This window comes from Rhinatrema bivittatum, chromosome 2, assembly GCF_901001135.1.
Source record: "Rhinatrema bivittatum chromosome 2, aRhiBiv1.1, whole genome shotgun sequence".
In the NCBI taxonomy this organism is placed as follows: Eukaryota; Metazoa; Chordata; class Amphibia; order Gymnophiona; family Rhinatrematidae; genus Rhinatrema; species Rhinatrema bivittatum.
Genome location: NC_042616.1, coordinates 25,506,950 through 25,529,168, shown reverse-complemented (window position 1 = coordinate 25,529,168; position 22,219 = coordinate 25,506,950). Strand labels below are relative to the sequence as shown.

Here is a 22,219-nt window from a genome sequence, read left to right as displayed (position 1 = left end):
ACCGGCTACCGGGCCGAGGCCTACCTCTGAGGGATGACAGAAATCACCTCAGGAATTCTCAACTGGGGGAGGGACCCGTAGGTATCACCGCAGGAGAGTGGGGCTCGTCTGGAGAGATAAGATTTCTTCTTTGTTTGGATTTCTTTGGTTAGAATACTCTAACGCTGTGCAAGTGTGTATAGAGTCCCGAACTGCTATGGAGACGGAGAAATACTTAAGAGCAGAGCTTCCTGCAGGGGTATATGTACTAGTGCTGACGTCAGATTGAAATCTGTCTCCGTCTCCAACTGTTATCAGGAGTACACTATACCCATTGGTCCTGAGTCCATCTGCTACACACTAGGAAATTTTGGATTTAAGTGCAGCATTTGACACCATCGACCACTCTATCCTAATCAATCAGCTAGCTAATACTGGGATAGGCGATACAGTTTTGAATTGGTTTTCTTCTTTTTTAAAAGATCGTTCACAGTCTGTCCGCATCTCAGGCAACTGCTCTGACCAGTTTGAACTCAATACTGGAGTGCCACAGGGGTCGGCACTCTCCCCTATTCTTTTTAGTATCTATATAGCCCCAGTATGCAAAGTATTGGCACAGTTAGATGTGGGCTATCGATTACATGTGGATGATATTCAGTTTTATGTACCAACTGAAGGTTCAACTGAATGCACATTGAAGAGGATTACATTGTGCCTGAACATCCTGAATGATTGGCTTTTCAAAAATAAGTTACTATTGAATGTATCAAAAACAGAAAACCTACATCTAGCCAGATTTCCTGATCCTAACCTGCCGAAATCCTTAACACTGGGTGATTAGAAAATTCCGATAGTAAGAGAGGCTAGAAATGTAGGATTTATAATGTACACCACTGTCATTTAAACCTTAAATTTCGAAGGCTATAAAAACATCATACTTTAAATAACAGCTATTAAGGAGATTAAAACCCTATCTAAGTGAGTCAGATTTAAGAACTACAATACAATCTACTGTACTGTCCCCCCTCGATTATTATAATTCTTTGTACTCAGGACTCCCACAAAAATCCTTAAGAACACTGCAATTGGTACAGAATTCAGCAGCTAGGATCATCACGGGGACATTACTGAAGGAACATCTTACTCCGATTCTAAATGATTTATATTTCTTACCAATTAAATGGAGAACTGTTTTTAAAACCATCATGCTAGTGTTTCAGGGCATTAATAAAATTGCTCCCCCTAGCTTTAATGCAGCTTTGAAATTATACCAACCATCTTGCAGCCTGAGATCCTCAAGTCAACTCCTACTGACAGTACCTGCTCCAAAAAGCTGTTATATGTACAGGATTCATTACTATGGAACTCCCTCCCCTTCAACCTAAAGGAAGAAATATCTTTATTGAAATTCAGAAAACATCTTAAGGCACACTTATTCTCTAGTTGCCTTCATGGACGCATAGCAATTGGAAGACCAAGCTGAATGGCTGAAAATATATAGCAGTTAGCAGCAGGTAGCAACAGTTAGCAGCTGGAAGATCAAGTCGATTAGTCGAAAAATGGGCTACCAGCATTATGGAGTAGCATAAAATCTAAGTAGATTTACTTTTCATTTTATTAGTTATAATTTTTGTTTGTTATTGTCATTGATTTATGAGTTTATTATGTATGTTACTTATGCGAAACCGCATAGAAATTCTGATTTGTGGTAGACAAATATTTTAAATAAATAAATATGGTAAAAGAAATTCCAAAAGGGTACAGCCACTTGTATCTGATGTTACCCGCTTTCAAGGAATCAGTAATGGGTTTCATAATTCTGCGTCGTCGTAAAGTAATGACAGAGATATCATTCAATATCTGAAGCTTCATCCCTTTTCCAGGGTATATTCCCCATCCCTCTTGCTTTTTGCATGATTTTATCTTTCACGGGGAAGTCATGTAGGCAGGCTACATCATCTCTAGGGTTATTACTGATCATCCTTCCCAAAGACTTGGGGAAGTGAAGGTGGATTGGGCCCATATCAACAGAGTCAACAGCCAAATCTCAAGAGAATATATCCTGGAGAAGCATATTATAATCTGTGAAGCCCTCTTCTTCAGTGACACTTTGAATCCGCATGTTGTTCCTGCGAGATCTGTTCTCCAATCTAGTTTGCCAGTAAGCTCCTCAGATATTTGCTTCAACTGCTGGAAATCTTTTGATTTGTAGCGATGTCGCATTTCAAACCTTTAAACCAGGCGAAGAATTCCGCCCTCGCCGGACCCACCATACCACCGGCAGCACTCTCGCCCGTCCCCTCCATTTCCAGTGTGCTCCCACCGGCCACTGCATTGTCGGCCTCTTTCAGTTGCACCGCGGTCCCTGGATAAGAAACTTCCTTTAGATCCACTGTCTTCCGATGGGTCCCCATGTTCCTGGGAACAATATCACCACCGGTAAAAAACACAGAATGTGCTCAGGTTGGTAAAAAAAAAAAGCCACTTTTTTGATCGAGCCATTAGGAGACCAGGCTTCAAGCAGCCATTTGCAGAAGCTGACATCACTTCCCCCCATTTTTTTTTTTTACAGCTAAGTCCAAGCCAGCAGAAAACCAGCTACCGGACCAATGCACTCATCTAAGAGAGAAATCCGAAGATATCACCTTAGGAAAACTCGACTGAGGGAGGGACCATAAGCTATCACCACAGGAGAGGGGGGCAATCAACTTCTTTCTTCTTTTCTCCTTCTTCAAAAATCTTTAAATGCAATCCCCAGTAGGGAGATGCACGCCCACCACCTGCTGGAGACGGAGGATACTGGCGGACTGATGTTAGTGCAGGGGTATATATACTGTGACGTCACCTTTGCTTCGTCTCCATCTGCTGGTAGATGCAGAACCCACTGGTCAAGGATCCATCTATCTGAATGCTAAGAAATTGCTTTGACCAGGCTGTAAGCTCTCTTGAGCTTGTGTGTCTGTACAGCACTGTGAATGTCTAGTAGTGCTTTAAATATGATAAATAGTAGCAGTAGTGCTAATCGTGACATACGATTAGATATTTCAGTGTCTGTGTGTGCATCGCATCAAGATGTTTTTTCAAATTAGGAGACTAACAAAATACAAAATCAACCAATCAAATAAATAGCAGGGCAGGAAGAGTTTGGGGTCCTGGGGAGTAACCTGGCTCCCAGTTCCAGTTATTTCCATGGTTCACATGCAGGATGATTAAGTGATGAATTATATTTAATGTAAAGTTCTGATTTTCTGTAGTTTCCACCTCTGTGACTCCCTGCGTAACTTTATAACCTGCACAAATTTGGTGACATAAAGAGAGGCTCTCTGGGGGTGGGAGGGACATTTTGGGGGCCTGCTCTAAACCTGTGTGGGTGACTTTAGATCTCAAGGTGGGTGAGATTTAGTGGCCCATTTAGGACTAAAGCTTGGGTGTACAGAGCACGCACAAGTCTGCTTTGAATATTATATATTTAATATTGAAACGCTTCAAGAAAAACTACAACTCGAACCAACAAACACAGATCTATCCAACTCTGAAAATGCCACATCTTGGCTCAATATTACCAAATCTGTCTCTGACAACATAAATCCCACTATCAAAAAGACAATGAAAAACCCACAACAACAGAATTAATGGTATAACGACAATATTTGATCAGCCAAACTTGAACTCAGGAAAAAAGAGAAAGCATGGCGTAAGAATAAAACAATTCAACTTCTTACTGCCTATCGAACACACTTGGCCTACTACAAAAACATTATTAACAACGCAAAGAAAGAATTCTACTCAAACAAAATCAATAAGTTACAACATAACGCCACAATGCTAAAAACCTTACTAAATCCCCAAATGAGCATAAAACACCATTTACCAAGAACAGAAGCAAAGAATTTGCAGAATTCTTTAGAGAGAAAATTAATAACTTAATCAATAACAATCTTAATGATAACATTCAAAACATCAAAATTATAAAAAAAACAAACATCAAGCTGGTCCAACTTTGACCCAGCCTCCTCACTGGAAATTCAAACAATCATCAAAAAAATGAATCCAGCAAATCACCCATTGACAGCATTTCTATACCAATGATCAAAGCCATCGAAACATCCTTAATCAAAACTGTAACCGATATTGTTAATTTATCTCTTGCAGAAGGAAATTATCCTGTTTAAAATCAAAAGTAATTAAACCCATCATAAAAAAGAACAATCTCGACCCAGACAATCCACTAAACTACTGCCCTATATCTAACCTACCATTCGGGCCGATACAGTAAAGTCTGCGGGAGAGCAGGCAAATGCCCGCTCTCCCGGCGCGCACACCGGCCACTTGCCGGTGCGCGCCATTCTGTATGCTAATTAGGCCTGGCGGTAGAAAAAGGCAAAAGGAAGCGCTAGGGACACTAGCGAGTCCCTAGCGCCTCCTTTTAGCCTGGAGCGGCGGCTGTCAGTGGGTTTGACAGCCGACGCTCAATTTTGCCGGCGTTGGTTCGAGCCCGCTGACAGCCACGGGCTCGGAAACTGGACTCCGACAAAATTGAGCAAATCCCTAAGCACAGAAATCCTTATCTCCCTCACGGACCATCTCATTATGGGCCTAGAAAAGGACACTCTTTCCTGCTAATTCTTCAACATCTCAGCAGCGTTTGATACAGTGAATCACTCTATCCTTCTAAATCGCCTATCAGACATTGGTATCTCAGGAACGGTCTTCAGATGGTTTGATTCTTTCCTCAGTAATAGAGGCTATAAAGTTAAAATTAACAACAAAGAATCCCCTAGCATCAAATCATCACTAGGAGTACCCCAAGACTCTTCACTGTCTCCCACCCTCTTCAATATCTACCTTCTACCCCTCTGCCAGCTGCTAACAAACCTAAAATTAAAACATTATCTTTACGCCGATGACGTGCAGATTCTGATCCCTATAACAGAATCCCTACTGAAAACACTCAAGTTCTGGGAAAGCTGCCTCCAATCTATCAACCTCCTCCTCAACAGTCTAAATCTTGTCTTCAACTCAGCCAAGACGGAACTCCTCCTCAACTCCCCTGACCACATCGATTTTTCTCTGCAGACCCCTCCCAACACCATGTCACCCAAGTAAGAGACCTTGGAGTGATACTTGACAACCGTCTGAACTTAAAGAAATTCAATCACACAACCAAGGACTGCTTCTGCAAATTACAAGTTCTAAAAAGACTTAAACCACTCCTCCATTTCCATGACTTCAGGACAGTCCTCCAAGCCACTCTATTTTCCAAGATAGACTATTGTAAAGCCCTCCTATTGGGTCTCCCCGCCTCCACCACCAAACCACTTCAGATGCTCCAGAACGCAGCCGCCAGAATCTTGACGAACACCAACCGAGGAGATCACATCACACCCATCCTCAGGAATCTGCACTGGCTCCCAATAAATTTTAGAATCCTACACAAGTCCCTCACTATCATTCACAAAACCATTCGCAATCAGCTCCCTCTCGACCTTCAGATCCCGTTTAGTCTCCACACCTCTACAAAACCTATAAGAGAAGTTTACAAAGGAACGCTGCACGCCCCCACAACCAAATCCACCCTTCGTACAGCCACCAGAGAACGGGCCTTCGACAGTGGGACCAGCCATCTGGAATGCCATTCCTCCAGATCTCAGACAGAAACCCTGCTTGTTGACATTTAGGAAAAAACTCAAGACCTGGCTGTTTCAACAAGCCTTCCCTTAACCCAGCCCCCTCCCCAATTCCAACCCCTTCATCCCGGCAAGCCTCCCCCTCCCTCCTGCTAATCCCCTATTGACACTGCTTCGCTTTCGTAGCTAGTTTACGGTTCGTATATAAGTGCCTCTTATATACGGAGCACTCTATATCTGACCCAAGGCACTGCCAATATTTCCTTGTTACGTTTACTACGTTAAACCTCTGCCTCTGGCGAGGTCAGCTCCCAGGTTCCCATGACCTTGTTTTATTGTAACTTTGCTTCTTCTTCAATGTTAATGTTATAACCCCCTTATTCCTTGTGAACCGATATGATATGATTTGTATCATGAATGTCGGTATAGAAAAGAGTTAAATAAATTAGTATAGAGAGAAGAGAAGCGGACCTAGGACAGAGCCCCGAGGTAACCAAGTGATAGTGGGATGGCAGCCGAGGAGGATCCACCAGAAGACATTAAACGTGCAATGAGAGAGGTAAGAAGAGAACCAAGACAGGAGGGAGAACTGAAATCCTAGTGAGGACAGAGCATCAAGGAGGAGATTGTGATCAACAGAGTCAGAGCAGGAGACAGATCGAGGAGGATAAGGACTGAGGGAAGGCCTTTGGGTTTAGCCATGAACAGGTCCTTGGAGACTTTGGCAGGAGCTGTTTCTGGGGAATGTAAAGGACAAAAACCAGACTGGAGTGGATTGGGAATGGCTTGAGATGAAAGAATCAAGGTAGAGGCAGTGAACAGCAAGTTCAAGTGGTTTGGAAGTGAAAGGGAGGTGGGAGGAGGAATCCGGGACGATATTTGGCAGGACAGGTAAGGAGCAGTGAGGGTTTCTGAGGAGTGGGGAGATCACAGCGCATTTCAAAGCAGCAGGAACAGTAACAGGGGAAAGTGATAGATTGAGGATGGGACAGATACAGCTCAGGAGCTGGCGGCAATGGGGTTAGAGGAGCAAGTACTGCAGGGGTGGCTAACTCTGGTCCCCAAGAGCCACAAACAGGCCAGGTTTTCAGGATATCCACCATGAATATGCATGAGATAGATCTGCATACAATGGATGCAGTGCATACAAATCTATCCCATGCATATTCCTGGTGGATATCCTGAAAACCAGGCCCGTTTGTGGCTCTCGAGGACTGGAATTGGCCACCCCTGAAGTAGTGAGTTTGGAGGAGGAGAGAAGATGGGCAGCCCCCGTCACTGTGACTTCAGTAAAGGAATAGAGAGTGGCGGGGGAAGGGAGGGGGTAGAGGTGACCTGGCTGGGAACTCAAGACTAAAAATGACCGAGGTTTAGAAAATTAGTTTTTGGATTCAACTTCTTATTCTTCAATTTGTGGATCAGCAACAAAAGACAGAAAACCTTTATAAATTTAATTTTCATTAGAAAAGAAAGAAATTTGGTTACTTGGATAAGAGATTCCTTGGATATTTACAAAGCCTCCCCTAAATAATTATTAATCATCTCCCCTGGTGAAATATTATCTCTTGGGAAAGTTGATCATTCTAAAATATTTTTCTTTTGGCAACATTTTCTAACTTCTTAATGTTCCTTCTGAGTGAAACAAGATCTTGAACGGAGGCAGAAGAGTTTGAGAGTAAATGTCCTACCTTGTTCTCCAGCGCCTGCAGCCGCTTAGCATGAGCAGAGATTGTCTTCTCCTGGGTCCCTGAGCGCAGCTCCAGCGAGGAGATTTCCCCTTGAATCCTTTCCAACTTGCTGCTCATTGTCGCTTCCAGCCGCACCAGAACCATCCACAGAGAACCCAAAGTCCTGGGCTGCAGTGGATCCAGAGCCAGCCCTGCCCCCTCCTCTGATCCCGGGGGCTCTGCCAGAGGCTGCACCGAGGAGGGATCTGGCTCTGGAGAAGGCAGAACCCCCTTCCTGGGGTCAACTGAAGTCCCAGAACCCATAAAACCATCCATCAGTCCGACAGTAACATCCATGGGAGACGGGCGAGATTTAGAATTTCCCTTTCTATTCGATGTATTCGGCAACAGAGACAGGTCGGGCTGAGGATGAGAGAAAGAGAGAATCTGGAGAGTTAACTTCCTCCTGTACCGGGCACTCTGGGAAGTAACACAAAACCCTACAGAAAACACTCTCAGCACCTTTGTATCAAACCCATCACACCTAAACAGCACTAACACCCAAAACTCACACAGCAACAATCTAATCTATGAAATGGTAACACTGGAACAAAAGAACATAAAACTTCCCATACTGGGTCAGACCAAAAGTCCATCAAGCCCAGTATCCTGTTTTCATCAGCAGCCAAGCCAGGTCACAAGTAACTGGCTGCATCCCAAGGATTAGAAAGATTCCAAGCTGCTTATCCCAAGAATAAGCAGGGGATTTCTGCAACTCTAATTTAGTAGTGGTTATTGGACTTTTCCTCCAGGAACTTGTCCAAAAACCTTTTTTAAAGAAGCTACATTAATAGCTTTCACCACATCCTCTGGCAATGAATTCCCAATCTTATTGGAGAAACTACTTACCTGATAATTTCATTTTCCTTAGTGTAGACAGATAAACTCAGGACCAATGGGTTATGTGCCCCTCTGCTAGCAGATAGAGACGGAGTCAGGTTTCAAAGCTGACATCACCCTGGATATACCCCTGCAGTGACCTTAGCCATCCAGTATTCTCTTCAAAGGCCACTGTGCACTAAGCATTGAGAAACTCGATTACAAAACGTGAAGGCCAGAGACCGTGGCTGCACTCAGACGTAAGCCCTGAATCCCGGCCAACTCGTAGAAATCCCGATCCAGGGATAGGGAGATGGCTTACCAGTAGTCCCTTGGGGACAAGGTTCATGTGCTCTCCCTTGGCACTATTTGTGGGCAGCTGTGGACGGGATACTGAGTCCATCTGTCTACACTAAGGAAAATGAAATTATCAGGTAACTAATTTCACCATTTCTAGCGTGTAGCCAGATGGACTCAGGACCAATGGGATGTACAAAAGCTACTCCTGGACGGGGCAGGAAGCCGTCCGTGGTCCAGTTAGCACTGTCCTCACAAAGCCTGCATCCTCTTGGGCTTGGATGTCCAAGCGATAGAACCTGGAGAAAGTGTGCAAGAAGACCATATCGTTGCTCGTCAAATGTCGCCGGGAGACAGTAGCTTAGCTTCCGCCCAGGATACCGCCTGGCCCTAGTGGAGGAGTGAGCCTTTATCTGAAGGGGTAGAGGCTTCCCTGCCTCTATGTAGAGTCCCTTGATCACTTCCTTGATCCAACGGGCTACGGTAGCTCATGAAGCTGCTTCGCCTTGTTTCTTTCAGCAGTGAAGGACAAATAGACAGTCCGTCTTGCGCACTGGCTCTGTACGTTTTAGGTACTGTACCAACAGCCTACCGACATTTAAGTGGCCAAGGAGGTGGTAGTCTTCCAAGTCCTTGCATCTGTCTAGGGACGGTAAGGAGATGAACTAGTTCAGGTGGAACTCAAATTACCTATTGTAAAAAGGAAAGGATGGTGTGAAGCTGCAACGTTCCTGGAGTCAGCTGGAGGAACAGCTCCCGACATGATAGAGCTTGTAGTTCAGAGACGCAACGAACAGAGCATATCACCACCAAAAATACGGTCTTCAGTGTTAGTAGGCGAAGGGACAGAGCTTGCAGTTGCCGGAACGAAGGCCCTGTCAGGATGTCCAATACAAGGTTGAGGTTCCATAGGGGGACCGGCCACTTTAAGGGCAGTCGGAGATGTTTAACCCCTTTCAGGAAACGGGTCAAGTCCGGATGCATAGCTAAGCAGGCTCTGTTCACCTTCGCCTCTGAAACAGGAGAGAGCCACAACCTGAACCTTCAAGGAATTCAGGGACAGCCCTTTGTATAGACTGTCCTGTAAGAATTCCAGTATCATGCAGATCTTGATCGCCCGAGGGGACATCCCGCTTTCGTCACACCAGGCCTCAAAAACTCTCCAGATCCTCACGTACGCCAGGGATGTTGAGAAATTCTGCGCGTGGAGCAAGGTGGTGATTGCATCCACCAAGTATCCACGCTTCTTCAGGAAAGCCCTCTCAAGGGCCAGACTGTAAGACAAAATTTAGTCGGGTCTTCGTGGACGATCTGATCTTGCTGGTCCTTGTGCGGGGGGTGGGGGGGTAGGGAGGGGAGATGTAGGAGGCTCTGCACCAGAAGCCTCCGCAAGTCCACATACTACGGCCATTAGGGCCAGTCCGGGGCCACCAGGAGGACTAGCCCTCTGTGTCGTTCAATCTTGCCCAGCAGAGGCCATGGAGGGAAGGAGTACAGTAGGCCCTCTTCTGGCCAGATCTGAACCAGGGTGTCAATTCCTTGGGAGTTTTGATCTCTTCTGTGACTGAAGAATTAGGGGACCTTTCTACTGTGAGATGTGGCCAACAGGTTGATGGATGGAAGGCCCCAGCGATCTACTAGGAGCTGGAAGGTTCTGGCTGACAATGTCCATTCTCCTGGATCCAGAAGCTCCCTGCTGAGGAAGTCTGTCCTGGCGTTGTCTTGTCCTGCTATGTGGGAGGCCGAAATTCCTTGCAGATTTAGCTCTGCCCATTCCATAAGGGGGTCCATCTCCAGAGACACTTGGTGGCTTTTGGTTCCTCCCTGGCGGTTGATATAAGCTACTGTTATCACGTTGTCCAACATCACGTGGAGTGCTTGACCCCGGAGCCTGTGGTTGAAGTGTAGACACACAAATCTGACTGCTCTGGCCTCTAGGAGGTTTATATTCCATCGAGCCTCCTCCTTGGTCCATCGGACCTGTGTTGTCAATTCCTGACAGTGGGCCCCCCACCATCGGAGGCTTGTGTCCATCATGATGGCTAGCCAGTTCGGTAGGGACAAGCTTACCCCCTTGCTCAGGTTCACTTCCTGTAACCAGCATGGGAGCTGTGAACATATTTACATTGTTAAGTGGAGGCGAATCGAGTAGTCTTGAGACAGTGGGTTCCAATGTGACAGCAGGGAGTGTTAGACTTGTCTCATGTGTGGTCTCGCCCATGGCACTACCTCCAGTGTTGACGCCATCAGGCCGAGGTCCTGGAGATAGCTCCACACCCTGGGGCATATTGTGTTCATCAATGGCCCACTTGGCGCATCAGCTTCCTTATCCTTGAGAGATGGAGGAAGAATCTGTCTTGTTTGGTGTCAAACCAGACTCCCAGGTACGCCTAGGACTGGGAGGGCTTGAGACTGCTCTTGTCCATGTTCATGACCCTGCTGGTAGCCTGCAGATTCTCTTCCGACGACTTTGCCAGATAGCCAGTTATCTAAGTAAAGGTGTACCAGGACTTCTTCTTCTTTGTGCCGCTGCTACAATCACCATAATTTTGGAGAACATTTGGGGAGCTGTTGCCAGGCCGAAAGGCAATACCCGGAACAGATAATGGCAGACAAATACCACAAAGCACAGAAAATGCTGGTAGTCTTGATAGATTAGGATATGGAGGTAGGCCTCTGAGAGGTCCAGGGATGTTAAGAACTCTCCTGGCTGAATAGCCATTATGAAGGAGTGAAGAGTTTCCATGCGGAAGTGGGTTACAAGCAGATAATGGTTGATGCTCTTGAGGTCCAGAATAGAGCGAAATGACCCCTCCTTCTTGGGTACGATGAAATAGATGGAATAATGCCCGGTGCCCACACCTCAGGAAAATACGGGGATTATAGCCCTCAAACTGAGGAGCCTTACTAGCGTGGATTCCATTGCCAGTCTTTTGTGCTGGGAGTGGCAAGGTGACACCATGAACGTGTCCCGAGGAATGCTGCGAAATTCTAGGGCATATCCTTTTCATATGATGTCCAGAACTCAATTTTCCGACGTGATCTTGACCCACCTGATAAAAAAGGGATAGTCGGCCCCCTATCTCCTCTTCCCATGGATAGGTCAACCTAGTTTCATGGTACAGTTCGGGCTAAACCGGAGCCCGAACCAGTTCTCTTTTTGGTTGTCAGTTACGAAAGGCCGGAGATATTTCCGAAGATCGAGATGTCTGGAATGGCAGGTTTCTGTAGGGCTGGAAGCGCTAGGAGCCCCTAGCCCAACTCCTCCTGGGTGACGAGCCAAGTGACCTCTTCTTCCTATCTTCCAGTAGCCGAGGCACTGGCGATTCTCCCCACTTACTAGTAAGCTTTTCCAACTCGCTTCCGAATAGAAGGGATTCCTTATAGGGCGTTTTCGACGTGCTATTTTTACCCCTTATACAGTAAGGGGTAACAGCGCGTCAAAAACGCGCGGCCAATCCCCCCCAAAACTAATAGTGCCCACAACATGCAAATGCATGTTGATGAGCCTATTAGTTATTCCCGCGTGATACAGAAAGTAAAATGTGCAGCCAAGCCGCACATTTTACTTTCAGAAATTAACGCCTGCCCAAAGGCTGGCGTTAATTTCGACCGGCATCAGGAAAGTAAAAACTGCTTTTCTGTACACCCTCAGACTTAAAAGTAAAAAAAAAGTAAAAATCTGCCCACGGCCCACAAGACGGATGCTCATTTTTGCCGGCGTCCATTTTCCGAACCCGTAGCTGTCAGCAGGTTTGAGAACCGATGCTGGTAAAATTGAGCGTCTGCTGTCAAACCCGCTGACAGCCGCCGCTTCTGTCAAAAAGGAGGCGCTAGGGACGCGCTAGTGTTCCTAGCGCCTTTTACTGCGGGCCCTCATTTGCATGTTGTTCCCTCCTGAATCACGCACACTGGAGAATGGACTGTGCCAGTTTCTTTGGCTTCGCTGCTTATGTACACATAAAGCTGATTTCATTACACAGTCACAACTTATGATCTATAAATTTTTACAAAAGGCTATCCTATCAAGTATGTGAAGCTTGCATACAAACGGGCTTACAATGCAGAACGGGATTGGCTACTCCTTGATAATAAATGTTCAGAAGAAATTCCATTGACATGCGTTTTACCGTACTCCATCCGTTCTCCACAAATTTCTGAATTAATTTTTTATCCTTGGCCAACTTTAAAAATGCATTCCATTTTTCATACACGACCTACAATCTGGTCGACAAATCTCAAAAAAGATAATTGCCATGGAGAAGGTACAGAAAAGGGCTACCAAAATGATAAGGGGAATGGAACAGCTCCCTATGAGGAAAGACTAAAGAGGTTAGGACTTTTCAGCTTGAAGAAGAGATGGCTGAGGGGGGATATGATAGAGGTGTTTAAAATCATGAGAGGTCTAGAACAGGTAGATGTGAATCGGTTATTTACTCTTTCGGATAATAAAGTCTAGGGGGCACTCCATGAAGTTATCATGTGGCACATTTAAAACTAATCGGAGAAAGTTCTTTTTCACTCAAAGCACAATTAAACTCTGGAATTTGTTGCCAGAGGATGTGGTTAGTGCAGTTAGTATAGCTGTGTTTAAAAAAGGATTGGATAAGTTCTTGGAGGAGAAGTCCATTACCTGCTATTAATTAAGTTGACTTAGAAAATAGCCACTGCTATTACTAGCAACGGTAACATGGAATAGACTTAGTTTTTGGGTACTTGCCAGGTTCTTATGGCCTGGATTGGCCATTGTTGGAAACAGGATGCTGGGCTTGATGGACCTTTGGTCTGACCCAGTATGGCATGTTCTTATGTTCTTAATCGCATACAGTCGAGGCAAAAATTTGAAAGATTTGTTAATTCATTCCTATTTACCTGATTTACCTAATGTTTTCGATTGCACCACTATTGGTCATTGGACTTGCAACAAGGGCTCATTTTGCAGTCAAGCCATTACTGGCACCACATAGATCCTAAAGGGAAAACTACACTGCTTATGAACACACAGATTGTGCTTCTACCTACGTTATTTATATGTTACAGTGTCCATGTCCCCTCTTCTATGTAAGGAGAACCAAGCGCTCTATTAAAACTAGACTTAAGGAACATCGCAGCTGTCTTGCAACTTATGGCCTGGATTGGCCACTGTTGGAAACAGGATGCTGGGCTTGATGGACCCTTGATCTGACCCAGTATGGCATGTTCTTATGTTCTTAACTTCCAAACTTCAAGCCCCGATTGTATCTCATTGTATGCAACATCACAGCTTTCAAGATATCAAATGGCATGTCATTGAATTAGTTCACATTTATTTATTTATACATTTTTATATACCGACATTAGATCAAAGATATCACATCGGTTTACGGATAACAAAAAAAGGAACTAAGCAGGGGGGGGGGTACTTATTTCTTACAGTGAAACATTTTCTTTAACAGTGCAACGAAATGACACTTGAGGTTTAGCAACGGGATAAGGAAACGAACTGGGAATATAGAGAGGAAGAACAGTTATACGTGAATTATTCTAGTGCAAATTAAAGGGATCGGATAGCCTTAAAATGACACGTGGTGGAGAGAGCAGCATGCGACCGGGGACGGGGGTCGGACAACATGCTAGCAGGGCAGGGCTAACAGGAAGAATGTTAGGGTGGTTATGGATATGCTCATTGGGGGAAGGCTCGCCCGAAAAGCCAGGTTTTTAGGTGTTTTTTGAAGAGCTGTATTGATGGTTCGGATCTTAGTTGAGCTGGAAGGCTGTTCCAGAGGGAAGGTCCGGCTATGGAGATTGCGCACTCTCTTGTCGTCGTTAGATGTGCTTCCTTTGGAATGGGGATGTGGAGGAGACCAGTATTAGAGGATCGGAGGGTTCGTTGCATCGAAGGGGCATGTTTAACCAATCCAATTTGTCGTTGTGGAGTGACTTGTGAATGAGGGAAAGAACTTTGTGTTGTGTCCGGAAGGCGATGGGTAGCCAGTGGAGGTCCTTGAGGATGGGGGTGATGTGATCGACTTCTTTTGGTTTGCGATGGATCTGGCTGCCGCATTTTGTAGTAGCTGCAGCGGTCTGATTGTGGAAGTGGGTAGGCCGAGCAGGAGGGAGTTACAGTAGTCAAGTTTTGAGAATATTATGGTCTGGAGGACGGTTCTGTAGTCGTGTGGGAAGAGCAGCGGTTTGAGTCTTTTGAGTGTCTGGAGCTTGAAGAATCCGTCTTTGATGATCGTGTTGATATGCTTTTTGAGGTTGATTTCTGTATCAAGAGTGATTCCGAGGTTTCTGGCTGTAAGGGCTAGTTGATGGTTCGGGAGGGTTGTTGGGCTTTGATGATTGATGATTGGGGGTGTTGGAGATGTGAAGGATTTCAGTTTTTTTGAGGTTGAGGGAGAGTGAGAGCTGAGCGAGGAGTTGTGTCATGTCCGATAGGTGGGTGTCCCAAGTTTTTAGAGTGCTTTCAAGGGAGGATTTGAGGGGGAGTAGAATCTGTACGTCATCTGCGTATATGTAAAATAAATCCAAGAGGTGGTAATGCTAAGGCCATTCTCAATTACAGAGAGCAACAATGGATTTATAGATTGAATTCAGTCCATCCTAATGGCTTGAATATTGCTGTCGCATGGTATACATTAATCTGATTGCGATCATTGACGTCACCAATGCTGATTCCTGCATGCTTATAAGGTTGGCGTTTCTGGCGCTGTCACAGGAAACAGAACGCGGAAACGACATGTTTGAGATTTAAGATCTAAAAGACTACAAGTACAGTAAGTTTATCAGCTGCCTCTTTAAATTCAGAAGTTTTGCCTATTCAAATGTATTCGATCACTTTTTATTCTCTTAGAACTGTCACACATTAAGCTTTGAGATAATATATTTTCTTCATTTCATAGACGCTGATCTTAAGCCCTTGATAAAGAACGGCATTGTTGGAAACATGGACCCATGTCGGGCGTGTTAAGAACTCAAGGCTTCAGAGCTAAGCAAATCAGCAGTGATTCTTAAGATAAGTCACATTTACTAAGTAAATTTGAAAAAATCTTTAAAAAATATATGTTGTCACGGACATTGACTGATGATTAAAAATAAGGCGGAGTCATATAGCAACCTTGCTCCCACGATGAAGCCTATTATGACTGGTTAACTCTAAAAGTAAGCGTCTTATTTATATAGTGTGCACTCTTTGGCATTCTGGTTGTTACATTTGAATTTGCCACAGCGCTAAAGTTCAGTCATTGGGGATTACGTGATTGATCGTTGAGTTACTATGGGTATATTTCCTACATCTTCCTCTGTGAATACCCACGCAAAGAATTCATTTAGTCTCTCTGCTATGGCTTTCTCATCCCTAAGTTCCCCTTTTAGACCTTGATCATCTAATAGTCCAACTGACTCACTCGCAGGCTTTTTACCTTGAATGTACCTGAGTACAAAGGACAAGTAAAATTGTGAGTTTTGAGAGGAGCCTCTCGTGGGCTAACTCCCCTCTTCTCTCTTTACCGGGGTGGTGCTTAGCTCCTCACTCAGCTCCTATTCAAGCCACCAGGTCTTGTAGGGATTTTTCTTGGCAAAATTTTGACCCCTAAATCATATTTTAATGCTCAAGTTTTTGAAAGCCAAATTAATGAGAAACCTCAGGGCAACAAATCAGAGCAGCTCATGAGGAGGACTGAATTCAGGACGGGGAGGCTGCTGAGATTCCTAATCAGAGACCTGAGCCCGCTTTGCTTTCCCTCCCCTGCTCCCTGTGCAGAGCCCCCTGCCTGGAGCTCCTCACACTCAGCGCTGCTGCTTCTGCTAGAAAATGTCACAGGGACACCGGGAAGAGAACAGGCTGGAAAGGCACCGCTTACCCTCCGGGGCTGAGCTTCACTGCAATCGCTTATTCCTGGTTAAGAAAAGTAAATTGCTTTGTTATGAGCACGAAGTAAGGGAGAGATCTCCGTCTTCCACCTTCTGCAGGCTGCAGCCACCGTTCCCTAGTTACCCCCTCCTCTTGCCACTTCTGATTGGCTGCTGCTGCCGAAGAGTCATCAATCTTAGACTGCTGGCTGGGCTGCTGCTTCAAGTGCGTCATCAATCTTAGACTGCTGGCTGGGCTGATGCTTCAAGTGCGTCATCAATCTGCGACTAATAGCTCGTGCATCATCATTCTGCAATTGCTGGTGGGACCGTGCAACAAATAAAAAAAGGAGCCAAAAGCAATGGAGCAGTTGCAATAATCCGAGCGTTAAAAAAAAACCTGTGCTCTGACTTCTAGCGCACATTTTTAACGCTCAGGTTAATTTTTTTTAACTCCAGATAAAATAAGTTAATAAGATGCTAATGCATCAGGAGTTAAAAATACCAAACACGCATTTTAACGCAGAGAGGGGAGGAGCAGCAGACCGAGGAGGGGGAAGAAGAGGGAGACACAATCGAGATGGGGAAGGGGAGGTGGTGGGCCAGCCCGGGGACCCCGCTGCGGGCAGGCGCATTAAAGCGAGAGCGGCGGAGGGTTCTCGGGGTTTGGGCTGCAGATGTTGCACGGGGCTGTTCCTTTATCCCACTGTGCTCCCCCTACCCTGGAGAGCTTGCAGTGCCGACGTTTTACAGGGCTCTTTCTACAAGTGTGGGTTATGTAGTGGTAATCGAGCCAGATAGCCGGCTATGTACTGATGTATCCAGCTATCTGGCAGTTGCTTCCCGCTGCCCAATGGACGGATAAATCTGCCTAGGTTTATAATTTCGGATAAGACGTTGATTTTAACTTGGTATATTCTGTTATTTAAAAAAGATGTTATCCATTGTAATGGTTTACTACCTATTCCGATTTCAGTTAATCTGTGTACCATAATTTTATGGTCAACAATGTCAAATGCTGCTGAGAGGTCAATCATCAGCAATAGAAATTTCTTCCCAGCAGCGTTTCGTATTTAAATTTATTCGAAAGCCGAACTGTGTCAGATAGAGGACCTCATTATTTTCTAGGTGTTCGTTTAATTATTTTAAAACCACTTTTTCAATAATTTTTGCAAGCAATGGGAGATTCAGAATTGGTCAATAATTGCTTAGGATTTTGTTGTCAAGATTTTTTTTTCCACAATAGGTTTGATAATTGCTCGTTTTAGTTCAGTGGGTAAAGAGCCTTCACCTAGTGATAGATTAGTGAGGAATGCAATTGTTGCATTATTAGAAAGGGAATAGTGAAAAAACCGGAAAATATCATAATGCCTCTGTATCGCTCCATGGTGAGACCGCACCTTGAATACTGTGTACAATTCTGGTCGCCGCATCTCAAAAAAGATATAATTGCAATGGAGAAGGTACAGAGAAGGGCAACCAAAATGATAAAGGGGATGGAACAGCTCCCCTATGAGGAAAGACTAAAGAGGTTAGGACTTTTCAGCTTGGAGAAGAGACAGCTGAGGGGAGATATGATAGAGGTGTTTAAAATCATGAGAGGTCTAGAACGGGTAGATGTGAATCGGTTATTTACTCTTTTGGATAGTAGAAAGACTAGGGGGCACTCCATGAAGTTAGCATGGGGCACATTTAAAACTAATCGGAGAAAGTTCTTTTTTACTCAACGCACAATTAAACTCTGGAATTTGTTGCCAGAGGATGTGGTCAGTGCAGTTAGTATAGCTGTGTTTAAAAAAGGATTGGATAAGTTCTTGGAGGAGAAGTCCATTACCTGCTATTAAGTTCACTTAGAGAATAGCCACTGCCATTAGCAATGGTAACATGGAATAGACTTAGTTTTTGGGTACTTGCCAGGTTCTTATGGCCTGGATTGGCCACTGTTGGAAACAGGATGCTGGGCTTGATGGACCTTTGGTCTGACCCAGTATGACATTTTCTTATGTTCTTATGTAACGGTTATTTACTCTTTCAGACAACACTAGAATGAAGGGATAATCCGTGAAACTATCAACCAGCAAATTTAAAACAAATCGTAGGAATTATATTTTCATTTGGCACTCAACCCATGGAATCTGTTGCCAGAGAACGTAGTCAAGGCAACTACCATAGAGGGGACCAAAACAGGATTGGGCAAGTTCCTGAAAGAAAAGTCCATAACCAGTGTGGGGATTTAGCACTGCTGTCAGCCTGATTGTGCTTTTTCTAATACCCCACTTACTGTAGTAGGAGTAGCCTAGTGGTTAGAGCAATGAGCTGTAAACTAGAGTTCAAATCCCACTTTGGCTCCTTATAACTTGTAGGAAATCTTAAGGAGGAGCTAGCTTGTGGAAGAGTATTGTACTGTGATAGATAGGAATGAAGTGGAGAAATTAGTGTAATTATTTGATATAAGGCATATAAGTTCTGGGAATAAAAATGCCATTTTTCTTAGCCTGCTTGTAACAAAAAAACAAGTCCTGAGATCAGATACATTGAAGGAGCAGTTAATCCGAGGGCTAACTGTGCAGATATCTGAAGAAAACAGGACACTAGCCTCTTGGCCACACTTAGCTGCTGCTGATGAGATAAGACAATAGGGGCCTCAAAGAGCACATGGGAGTGGTCCAGAGAAGAAACTGGAGCAGAGGTCAGCAGAATTGACTTAAAAAGACCTACTGCAAATTAACAGTTTGAAATCAGAGAACAACAGCTTGGAGGAAAAGCTTTGGAACATTACCAGTGGTTAATGGAGTGACCAATGAGCTATTCTGATTTCTCAATGCATTGTGTTCCCACATTTTTCCAAAAATATATTACATTGGGAACGGTGAGGAAAGTATTTTGGTGTAGATATTATTTAATGCATACTTATTTATTTATTTATTTTATTTATTTATTTAACAGCTTTTAATATACCGGTGTTCGTGCGGGCACATCACGCCGGTTTACAATAAACTTGCGAAAGGAGGAAATTACAATAAACAGGGAGAGGGGGATGGAGCAGGTTCGAGAAAAAAGGGGGGGGGGGGGAGAGGGGAGAAAGTAAAGGAGGAAGAAGATAGCAGCTGGGAAGTTAAAAGGAACGTAACATTATTTACATGAGAGGCAATAAAATGAGGGTTAAGACATTGTCACAAAGTTACAGCGGATAATGAGGAAATATGGATTGCATGGAGTGTGCCTTTATTGCTTATTCTCAGACTTATAAATAAGTATGTTGTGTAATCTATGACAAATAATACATTTTCCTACCCCCTACATGATTTTAGGCAAGTCACTTTACCCTCCTTTGCCTCAGGTACAAACATATACTGTAAGTCCTCCGGGGATTGAGAAATACCCCCAGTACCTGAATGTAATCTGCTCTGAAGTGCCAAAAAAGCGTCGCCAGAACGTTCACTATCCATCTCTGCCTCTTAGACACCTGAGGCTAAACCTGACGCTCTACTGTGTTACCTTGCTGCCGTCTTCTGGGCGCCCTGGATTAACCGGCGAAGCTGTTCCCCTCCCGACCGGCTGAACCCACCTGCCTCTGACATCATCTCAGGGCCATAAGCATCATTGATGCGCCCCTTCATGCGAACCGAAACATCTCACGCTTAAACCATCATGATGACTGTTTGAGGATGGATTCCAGACGCCGGTCGTGTGCATCCTTGAGCGCTGCTCCTCCCTCTACTGGGATGGTGGTGCGCTTAGAGACCGCGCAGACCATGGCATCAACTCTTGGGCATGCAAGAAGATCTTTGGTCGCCGGGTCCAGGGGGTACATGGCTGCCAAAGCTCGTCCCCCTTTGAATGTGGACTCCGGGGTATTCCATTCCAGGTCAATCAGCTGTTGTGCCGGATGTAACAGAGGGAAATGGCGAGAGGTTTGACGAAGACCCTCCAGTAGAGGGTTCGGTTTAGGTTCCCCCGAAGTACCTGGGCCCGGGATACTGAGCTCCATCAGGCATTGGGTGACCAGGTCCGGGAGCTCGTCCTTTGTGAAGAAGCGTCTCATGGTTCGGTGAGGCTCTGTCCCCGGGGGGAGCTCCCCCTCTTCTAGGGGCTCAGCTTCCTCTTTAAAGATGTCCGAGTCCTCTTAGGTGGGGCTTCTGGGTAGTGGAAGCCTGTGCCTGGGCCTTGAAGGACCTGGGGCCTGAGGGTCCTCCGGCGGAGCATGTGGCTGACCAGCTGGAGGTTCAGTTTGCATTTGAACACAGGCATGAATCCCCTTGAAGAACTCCACCCATGAGATCGACGCTGGATCTAAGCTGAGAGGCGCTGGTTCCCTGGGGGTCCCCCCGTCTGTGGGGAGGTCCCACTGGGATCTGCTAGGTCCGGGGTACTCCCTGAGGAGCTAGTACTCGGCCCTGGATGGGACTGGACCTGAACTGGATCTCCCAGGGCCTCCTCACACTGAGTGCACAGGGCGTCGGCCTCCTCGCTTTGTGCGGCTCTGATGTGGCATGCTGGGCAGAGGCCTTGAGCCTTTATCCCTGAGTCTGGTGGTGCCATGGCTGTCGGCGCATAAACTCTTATGCGCTCCAGTGCGTTTAAGATGAGCGTGTGAGTTGTGCGCGCAGCTGTGCGTCCAGCCATATATATGCGCCCAGCTCTGTGCGTGCAACTTATGCGCACAAGGGATTATCTGCGTGTAAGTCTATGCGCACAAGTGCTTTGTGCGCCTAGCTCGGTTTTGTGTGCTCGGGGCGAACAGCGCGGCGAATAGGGCCAAGATGGCGACGGCGAGCACGCAGGCAATATGGCGACCCCCTCGGAGGGTCTCCACATGGGTAGACCCTTGGAAATAGCCGGGGTCTGGCCCTGCTAGGGCGGATCAACCCAGTGGCACTGGTCCCGGCCGGTGACCTATGCTCTTCCTCGATCCTCGGAGACCGGATTCAAGCAGAAGATTTCTACCTTATCTTGTCTTCGGCGCTTCCCGGTTTCGTCCCGGGCGGTCTCCGGCTGCGGGGGGAGAGGGCAAATACCTTCACCGCCGCGCTCGAGGGTACACCCGCTGCCTCTCAGCCTCGCCACGATTCGGCCGCCGGTCTGAGGCTTACCTCCGAGGGACCACGGAAATCACCTCGGGAATCTCAACTGGGGGAGTGACCCGAGGGTATCACCGCAGGAGAGCGGGGCTTGTCTTCAGGTAGGTTTCTTCTTTAAAATTTGGTTTTCTTCTTTAAATTTGATCTAACGCTGTGAGAACATGCAGAAAGTCCCTAACTGCTATGGAGATGGAAAATACTGAAGAGCTGCACTTCCTGCAGGGGTATATGTACTAGGGGCTGACGTCAGATTGAAATCTGATCCGTCTCCAACTGCTAACAGGAGTACACTATACCCATTGGTCCTGAGTCCATCTGCTACATGCTAGGAAATGTGCAAATTCATTGCCATGGCCTCAAAGGCCTGTTTAAAGATAGCCTCAATCTTCCTATCCTGATTATCTTCTAGAGCTGCTCCTCCTTCAACCTAAGTATCTACCCTTTGGATCCAAGGATACAAACCTGCTAAAGCGAGCCCCACTTTAAAACTTGCCTCCGGGGCATTCCATGCAAAGTCAATTAACCCTTGAATTGGACACAAAAGGGGAAAGAAACAGGTGACTTTACTTAATGTGACCAATATGAGATCTTTCAATTGCAAACCTGTAATGTCACTCCCGGCCACACTGAGTGTCTTCAGGGTTTGAGTAAACAGGCACATTAACTCATCTTTGTGAAAAGAAAAGAATCTGAGTAGAGTCCATTATGACTCCAAACCTGTAATTTTTCCTTCTTCTAGAAGTGAGAAAGACAATTCCCCATCAGACTCCTCCGACATATGATCCACATCCCCCTAAACATCTCCAGGGACTGCCTCCCTGCACCGTTTGCCCGCAGTGATTGATAAATGTGAGGC

At 45.6% G+C, this 22,219-nt stretch overlaps 1 protein-coding gene across 1 annotated transcript in view; it reads right to left on the bottom strand.

The window, feature by feature from the left end:
- Positions 1-16,428, bottom strand: part of LOC115083704 (gastrula zinc finger protein XlCGF57.1-like) — a 38,370-nt gene extending 21,942 nt beyond the window's left edge. The window contains exons 1-2 of the mRNA XM_029587676.1: positions 16,294-16,428; positions 7,295-7,696 (exon numbers count right to left, since the gene is read on the bottom strand). Of these exons, the coding sequence (XP_029443536.1) occupies positions 7,295-7,630 (336 nt within the window). The 5' untranslated portion in view covers positions 7,631-7,696; positions 16,294-16,428. The remainder of the gene's footprint in view (positions 1-7,294; positions 7,697-16,293) is intronic.
- Between the last annotated feature and the right edge of the window lie 5,791 nt (positions 16,429-22,219).